At 29.2% G+C, this 9,311-nt stretch overlaps 1 protein-coding gene across 1 annotated transcript; it reads right to left on the bottom strand.

Annotated features, from left to right (window-relative positions):
- Nucleotides 1-1,325: 1,325 nt before the first annotated feature.
- LOC121867827 (dentin matrix acidic phosphoprotein 1-like) lies at nt 1,326-2,874 on the bottom strand. The gene is made up of 2 exons (XM_042367949.1): nt 2,058-2,874; nt 1,326-1,354 (listed from the first exon to the last, which is right to left on the bottom strand). The coding sequence occupies exons 1-2, from the start codon at nt 2,872-2,874 to the stop codon at nt 1,326-1,328; spliced, it is 846 nt and encodes a 281-aa protein (XP_042223883.1).
- Between the last annotated feature and the right edge of the window lie 6,437 nt (nt 2,875-9,311).

The raw sequence follows: 9,311 nt of genomic DNA, 5'->3' as shown, positions 1-9,311 counted from the left end.
TAATAGTACAAATCTAAAAACTCAAAAATTTTATGATAAAAAAATTCTTAAATATAGACTTCCAAAATTAGATGGACAATGTGGTATGTTACAATTTTCACAACAACATTTTTGTATTACTACAAAAATATCAAGTACATCTTATACTCATTTATTGAATGAGTACCTTGTTCATATTTTAATTGATTTTCTTTTTGTAGTTGAAACTAATTTATATAAAACAAATCAACATAAATATAATCCTTTAGCAATTGTAGATATAGTATCCTCTGAATTTAAAGCAACTGAACGAATGGATATTTTGTGTTTACTGTCTGATAAAATGAAAAATGAATTAGCTCTATATTATATTTTTATTCAAGGTAAAAAAATACTGTATAATAATAGAGTTCCTCGATCAATTTCTCTCATCGAATATGATTATTCACATTTAGAAGACGAAATGATTTATGAGGTGTTATTATGTACTGAAAATCCCCAAAATATTAAACAAATTTGTAGGGCTCGACCAGATAAAATTTCTCCTAACCCATTAGATATTATAAAAATTTTTTCTTATTTACAACAACAACAGAAATGAAAATATTTTTAATTTTTTACTTTTTTTAAACTAGTATATATAAACAACATTTAATTGTAGTTATTATACCACAAAACTACAATGCCCATGACTCAACCACCTAAAAAGAATAAATCCTCAAAAATACAAGATGAGGATAAAAAAAATGTAGAAGATAAAGATAAAGATACAGAGACAGAGATAGAGATGGATGATTTAAGAGATTATGATGAAGAAGAGGAAGAAGATGAAGAAGATGGTCGCCGGTTGTGATTATACTGGTTTTGAATGTCAAGGAGGCGGAGAGATCTATATTACCTTTGACGCCCAAATTTTCTTGAAGTCAATCATTACCGATAAGTACAAACTTTATGACATCTGGCTTTCTATGACTAAAGATGGGTTACAGGTAGAGGAGCCTTCGTCATTTGATCTGCTGCAGATGAAACAATGGAAAAACGTGCCCATGCTTAAGTTCTTGTGTCACATGACAGTTTACAACTACAAGGACACGTTGAAGAATTACCCTTACCATTTACCCGGGCCTGTTGCAGCCAGTGTTGAAGAGTTCATTAGGACCCGAGAGACGAGAGACCATTATGATAATGGTGACTAAAGTAAGCACTAATTCACCATACAAAAAATTAAACTTTAACCAAAACTGTAACCTTTTTCCGAAGAGGAATTGAGGCTGGCTAGCTTTATTTATTTGCTGCTGTGAAGAAAAAAAAAGTGGGGTGGTGAAATTAATTTATCATTTTTTTTTTCAGAAAAGAAGAATGATGATGAAATCAACTGAAAATGTATATTATACTAGGACGAATAAATATAATCCCAAACATATACAGAAGAAAAAGACTATTAAACAAATTGGTCAACTTACCAAGCAACTTTCCAGTACCAGCAGTACAACTGAGTTAGTTACTATATATACTGATGGATCTGTACAACAGGATGGAACAGCTGGTTGTGCCTATATTGTTTACAAATATAATAAATGTATTGCAACCCAAATGCCTCGTCTGAATAATTGGATTGATTGTAATAGTTGTGAATTATTGTGACTCCCATAGTGGATTACAATCCATTTTAGATAATTATAGTAACATATACAAAAAACTTAAAATTAATTTTTTGTGGATACCAGCACATATTGGATTAAAAGAACATGATTATGTAGATAATATGGCCAAATTAGCTTGTACATTTTTACATTAAGTATTCCAGATCATGTAAAAAAATTTTAGAATTTGATTGTACTATATTTCAATTTCCCAATATTCTAGTAATAATATTGCTATATTTTTACTAATAACTGGTATCATTATAAATATTATTAATATTATAATATAAAGGAAAGACCAATGTAAATTCATCATAGCTAATATAATTAGTATGAGTATTGTTATTACTAATATACGGGATATTTCAGAATTAATTAAATTTGTTATTTTAGATATTTTTAATTCTTTTAATTCGCTAGAAATATCATCATCACCACTTTCATCACTTTCTTCATCACTTTCATCATCACCACCACCAGTACCACTTCCTCCTCTCTCTACTATTGTTCTTCCCTCTTCTATTGTTCTTTTGTTCCTTCTTTGTATACCATCTTCTCCACTACCAGTACCACTTCCTCCTCCTCCTCTCACTACTACTGTTCTTCCCTCTTCTATTGTTCTTTTGTTCCTTCTTTGTATACCATCTTCTCCACTACCAGAAAGTTGCTCTTCTTTTACTGCTTTTCTCTCAAAAACTGTACTGCTTTCATTTTCCTCATTACTTCTTCTTCCTTCTCCTCCTCCTCCTGATGCAAATCTTCTTTTTCTACTGCATATTCTTACATTATTGACACCTACACTAGAATCTTCTAATTTTACTTCTTCTATGTCAGAATCAATATCTCGTTTATCATCTTCTTCACTTCCTTTATTACTAGAATCTATTACTTCTTTACCATTTTCAGAATCTATTTCTTCTTCACCACCACCACCTTTTTCACTGCTAGAAACTATATTACTAGAATCTATTACCTCTTTACCATCTTCAGAATCTTCTTCTTCACCACCACCACCTTTTTCACTGCTAGAAACTATATTACTATAATCTATTACTTCTTTACCATCTTCAGAATCTATTTCACCAGCTTCTTTACTACTAGAATCTACATTTTCCACCATACCTTCTTTAATAGAATCTATCTTTTCTATATCGTCGTCTCCTTCATCACTACTATCATCTTTATTATCACCATCTTGATCTCCATCACTTACTTCTACTTCATAATCCTTTTTATTATATTTAATATACATTTTGTTATTCTATATTTTTAATATAGAATAAAAATGAAAAATATACAACTTCAATATTATTCACAAATAAATAATTTTATAAAAAATAAAAAAATATATAAATGGAAAATACATTTATTCAAGAATTAAAAAATTATTTTAATGAAAATGATATAGATCGTCTCCAAAATGAATATAATAAACCATATATAAATCCTCTTACCAAAAGAACAATTGTTGGTAATAGTAGAACTCGTATGCTTAAACAGGTTAGTCTAAGAAACTATGAAAGTATTATAAGAAAATTTGGACGATTCAAAGTTGATAAAATAGGAAGGAAGGCATTATTAACTACAGTAATAGTTGAAGATTACAACACATACCTCAATCAAGATGGTAAGATTAAATTTCAGACAAGAAAAACAAATATACGAACACTAAATAAATATTTAATTGGTCCTATTCTAGGTGTAGAATTAGCTCTACCAAAGTTATGTGGTAGTCTTAGGAGAAATAATAAACCAATTCTCGACAGTCTTCTAATTTCTCAGACTCTTATTCACATTTGGAATAACAGCCGTATTAATAGAGAACATATATATAAACTAATTCTTATATATCATACAGGATTAAGAGCTAAGGAAACTGAAAAATTAACCTATCAAAATATTATAGACAGTTATAATCCTAAATCAGAGTCAATTGTTTTACCCGTTTATTACGGAAAACAAGGAAAAGACCGAAATATTCCTATATTTCATGGTGAACCCTTTATTTTTTTTACACAGTATCTAATACCATATTTAGAATTTAAATTAAATGCAAAAACACAAGGAAACAAGTCATTTCTGCCCTTTTTGAATGATAGGATATTTAATGTAAGTTATCAGAGTACACAAAAATTTTTTAGAAAATCCCTACATTTAATTGCTGAGAATAGAAAATTTAAGCAACAATCAAATTACGAAACTGAAAAAGAACAACTCAAAGGTGCTGGTTTACATTCCATTAGAGCTGATTATGCAACTAGAATTTTTAATATTTTATCACAACAAATGTCAAAGGATACAATTATGCCATTAAAAATTATAGGTGAAATATTAGGTCATTCTAGTTATAAGGAGTTTATTTCTCATTATGTAAATCAAGGAAATACAACAGATAAAATTATAAATAGAGAATGTGAAGAAGAAGAAGAAGAAGAAGAAGAAGAAGAAGAAGAAGAAGAAGAAGGAGAGGGTAATGGAAGTGGGGATGATAAATCAGGAGAGATAAGAGAGAATACGATAAGTACTGACCAGTATTATACAAAAAGTTTTTTGAAAGATAAGGAATTAGTTTGGGGAGTTAATGCTAATTTAGCAGCGAGTCGCCGGTATAGGCATTTAAATATTAATGTGTTAAATAAATTAAGAGATGATTCCAATCAATTAATAATACCTGATAAAAATGTATTACTAAAATCACACCCACCACTATTTATGCAACAATCCACTGATATACCCGCCACACTCACCACCACTCCAACTAATATAACAAATAGTAATACCAATAATCAATCAGAAAATGAAGATGGAGAAATATTAATTATATAAAGTTTTCTTTCGAGGGAAGAAATAAAAAACAAACATTTTGTAATAAGACTCTGCACTTACACTTCTAGATATAAAACCCAATACTCTGTTTGCCTGTAAAGATGTTGCATATTATTAATTTTCTGATACCCAATTCTTGATCATAACTACCAATCGCTTTTTGTCATTGAACAGGTCATGAAATAGTTGTAATCGCTTTTGAAGATCTTGATTTTGTCGTCTTACATTATCAAGCTCTTGTTTTAACTTATAAACTTCACTGCTACTACTAGCAGCAGCATTTTGATCCCTGTACGACCTTTTCCGAGTTTCATTTTTTTTTCAGTTTGTCCATCTTTCTGGATTAATTTTGAGGATTCTATTGTTATTGATATTGCTGGTGGTAACATTGGTTCAACTGTGATAACTGCAGCAACTGTTGAGGAACGTGCAAGATCCCAGCATAAAGACTTTGATTTCTTCCCCGCTACTTTGGCAATTCCACTTCCTGGAACACGAACAAATGAACGTGCAGCATACATCGGTTTTATATGTAGCAACCATCTCCGATAATTATTCTGTAGAAAAAAATAAAAATGATTAGGCTGCTTCTTTAGCAGTTGTAATTAATATAAATTTAATTTTATAGCTTATTGAAAGCTATACTAGTATTATTACTTACTTGCACTTGGACGAAATATCTTAACACAATGTTCTCAATCCACATAGACAGGACAAACTGATATTTACATTCTTAAGTTCACATCATAGACTAGACCAACCTGAAAACTGGAGCTCCCACCCATAAGCATCCTTCGCCAGCCAATGAGAAAAGAGTTATTAAAATACTAGTAGGAATCTCCTGACAGTTTCATTTTTTATTCTGTAACCCCCCCCCAAGCTAAGAATAAAACTGAAATTATATTTGGATTTGGTTAATGAAACGGCGGGATTATTTTTTTTTTTAATATTTTTAATTATTAACTTAACAACATACAAAAAATGGAAATTAATACTACGATAATATATAAAATTATAACACTTATTGCGGTACTAGCTATTATAGTATTGATGGGCTATAGAAAACCTTTTCCGCAATTAGAAGAAAAAAGTGAGGATTTAATAAGACATCTTTATCATATAAGGAATATTATAGATAGGTGTTTGTATAATGAAGAATATTTCCATCATTTTGAGGATCAACTTATTTGTTTATGCAAAATTGATGACAATATTGATAAATTTATAACTGCAACCAACACAACCAGACCTTACTCAAACACAATAAAAAATAATAAATCATATTTTTCGACTTTTCTCAATGATTTACGTAAAAATTTAATTATCGGCGGAATTAAAATACAAGCACTTGGCGTATTGTATGAATTAAACGAAAAACACTTAACTAAAGCCCAGAAAACAATTCAGTCTAATCTAGGGTATATAAATAATTTTAATCTTATACTACCAGATTTATATATTACTGAACTCGTTGAACGGCTTGAACGTTTTAGTATAATAAATTTATTAAAAGAAATATCTAAATTAAATAAAATATCCAACTTTTTAAAAGAAACTAACAAAGTATATGACTTACAATCACTAATTACAATCTTTCACGATGAAATTGATGTATATAATGAAATAATTCCCAAAGTTCAAAATTTACAAAAATATAATAACCTACATAATAGTAATTGTGAAGGTACTCAGTGGGGTCTATACGACATTTTAGGTAATTCTAATGTTACTGAAATGCAGAAAAATTTGGTAGAGAAATCATAGTATATTTTAGAGTCGATTAAAATGTTAAACATATTCCAAGAAAATAATATATTATTATTTACTAAGGACGAGAGGCAACAAATCATTAATTCATGTCATCAGCTATTATTAAAAATACTAGATAAAATACAACCACTAAAAGAGTGGTTAAAATTATAAAGTTGATAATCCAAATCCAGAGTTGTAAAAATGAAAATGACATGGTGGTATCTGGCATCTGAACACCATTTTATACATACATATAAAGTAATCATGTAAAACTAAATCTTCCCCAGACTACCAGCCAGCCAGCCAGATTATCATTATGTTTTCTGGATCGTTGTTAAGATGTAGTCTTTTATTATTACTAATACAAGTTACAAGTTCTGAATCAACTGAACAACCACCAAGTTTTGAACTAATTGAACCAATAACAACTGAAACAACTGAACAACAATCAACAATAACAAAAACAAGTTTTGAAACAACTGAACAACAATCAGGTTCTAAATCAACTGAACAACCAATAACAACAGCAAGTTTTGAACCAATAACCGAACAACCTGAAATAACAACAACAAGTTCTGAACAACCTGAAATAACAACAACAAATTCTAAATCCTCTACAAGTTCTGAACAATCAATAACAACAGCAAGTTTGGAAACGAGTATTGAGCAAGTGTCTAACAGCTCTGAACCAGCGTCTGTGTCTAGCTTTGAAATAACAACATCAATAAATTCTGAACCAACAACAACAACAACAATAACAACAGTATTATTTAGTCCTGGACAATTTGCAGGAATCATTATAATTATAATTGGAATGTTTACAGTATTTATATTTTTATTTCATTTTAATAAAAGAAACAGAATAATAGAGTCAGAAGAAGAAGACTTTAATAATGTGCGTATGAACAATATTGTTGTAGAAGAATAGTTCCGACAGTTGCAGTCCTTGAAAGAGAATTGAATAGCATTAAAATTTTTGATAATGAATCTAACTATAATTACTGGATTAATAGTATTTGTCTATTAAAACAACATAGTAGTTATGAAACCGGTTATACAACATATACTTTTTGGCGAAGTCCAAGAATAGTGCCGTCAGTTCCCTCTGGTGACTTAGCTCCTCAGGCATACTTTCTACCTGGTGGTAAACAAGTAGACACCAAGACTGATGAAATAGAAGATGCAAAGAAGACGACTATTAAAGATACAGGTGATATAAGGGAAACGACTACTACCGGTTATGAAAAGGAAACGATGATAAAAGCTATTGGTGATTCGACGACTATAATAGAAGATACAAGAGTAATAACCGGTGATTCGAGGAAAACGACTACAACAACAACAGAAGATACAATACTGGTCAGTAGTATTTGCAGAAAAATCCAAGAACTCTGTTGTTGGAAATATTATAATCAGTTTAATTACTGTAAAGCTTATTCAGGCCACTGTAAAGCTTATTCGGGCCCAAATTTAGAAGAATGCAGAGTACGCACAAAGAACAAGTACTGGAGACTTCAAGAAATCTGTTGCAAAGACTGCAAAATACGGACTAAAAACAACAAGTATTGTAGAAGACTCTACAATGAATTAATACAAGCTTATACATACTATAGGGTTATGAATGAAAAAGAATTGTCTACAACACCACCACCAACAACAACAACAACATCTGGAGTCTTATTAAACTATATCATTTATGTAGTAGGGATTTTAGTATATTTATATATATACATATATATATATATATATATATATATATATATATATATATATATATATATATATATATATATATATATATATATATATATATATATATATATATATATATATATATATATATATATAAAATTTGTATTGGGTTTATTTTAATACTAAAGAACAAGACAGAAGGGATGATGGGCGAGTAGGAGAATTATTGATTCATTAAATCCTCATAAAAATCACTACTTTCTTCACTTTCTTCACTTTCTCCCATTAATTGGGAAAATTCTGATTGGGGTAAGATTTAACCATTAGGTGCAACAAAAGTATTAGCATATCGCTGTTCATATGCACGTGTAAAATTGCTACCATATGCATTATATAGAAGAGCATAAATATCATCATCTAGGGACGGTGTTATAAGTACAAAATAACGTGGTGCTGATGTTGGAAAACAAGGAATATTCTTCCTTTTACTAATACAATAATTATGAAGCCATACTTCCATAAATACATTTAATATTTTTATATGTAATTTTTTGGCCATTGTCTGTGTAATTCTTTTTTTATCATCTTGCATAATAACTGTATTTTTCAGTTTATCCATTATTTGAGTCATCATTGTGGAGTTAAAACCCGGTGGTTTATAAAAAGGAATCCAATAATAAGTCCCAACAATGGCTTCATATTGTTGTGATAATGCTCGCAAGGGGTCTGCTTGTTTTAGCATAATTTTATTAATAATCTCCTCAATTCCTAAATTACTTTTGTAGTTGTCATCTAGAGGGTCATCATTAGTTATTATACAAAGGAAATGAAGCATTAGGGTTAAAACCCAATTATAAATTAAAAAGTTGTTCTGGTTTAATGGTAGTTTTAACATTTTTTTAATGTAATTCATATCATTATTGTTTGTATTATTTAATATACTTTAAACTATATTAGCAAAAATTTTATGTTTAATATGAAAACCATTAAATCCCACTAAGGTATATAATTTTTGCATTTTTAATTTTTGTCCTTCTACATACGAAGGGAATGTTAGAGGAAACCTAACCACCCTATCTTGTAAAAAAATATATTTTTGTAAAAGTCTGTCATTTTGCACAACTAAATTGGAGAGTAAAACTAATCTGTGAATATTAAAACATGGGGGTAAATCTTCTCCAGGGAAAAAGGGTTCTTTAGGATTATTTTTTTTAAGAATACTTTTGTTTTTTAAACGTGGAAAGTGTATTAAAAATTTAAAATTATTAAAATATACTGGAGCAGTTCGATTTAATTGGTGTTGTTGCGACGACGACATTATTTTTCCTTTTTTATAATAAAAAACTAATAATAAAACTAAATATTTATAAAAATGAAAGGGGACATTTATAAGGTTCATTATAATATAAATTCAAATTA

Source organism: Homarus americanus, unplaced genomic scaffold (genome assembly GCF_018991925.1).
Source record: "Homarus americanus isolate GMGI-L3 unplaced genomic scaffold, GMGI_Hamer_2.0 scaffold35471, whole genome shotgun sequence".
In the NCBI taxonomy this organism is placed as follows: domain Eukaryota; kingdom Metazoa; phylum Arthropoda; class Malacostraca; order Decapoda; family Nephropidae; genus Homarus; species Homarus americanus.
The sequence above is the reverse complement of the archived record's forward strand: the minus strand, read 5'-3'. Positions and strand labels throughout refer to the sequence as shown.

Bases quoted from the DNA above. Each gene is read 5' to 3' on its own strand.
- LOC121867827 (XM_042367949.1), bottom strand. From the start codon at position 2,874: ATGTATATTAAATATAATAAAAAGGATTATGAAGTAGAAGTAAGTGAT. The intron at 1,355-2,057 runs GTGATGATGATA...ATACATTTTCAG, and splicing joins TGAAGAAAGTGATGAAAGTG to TTGATTTCATCATCATTCTT.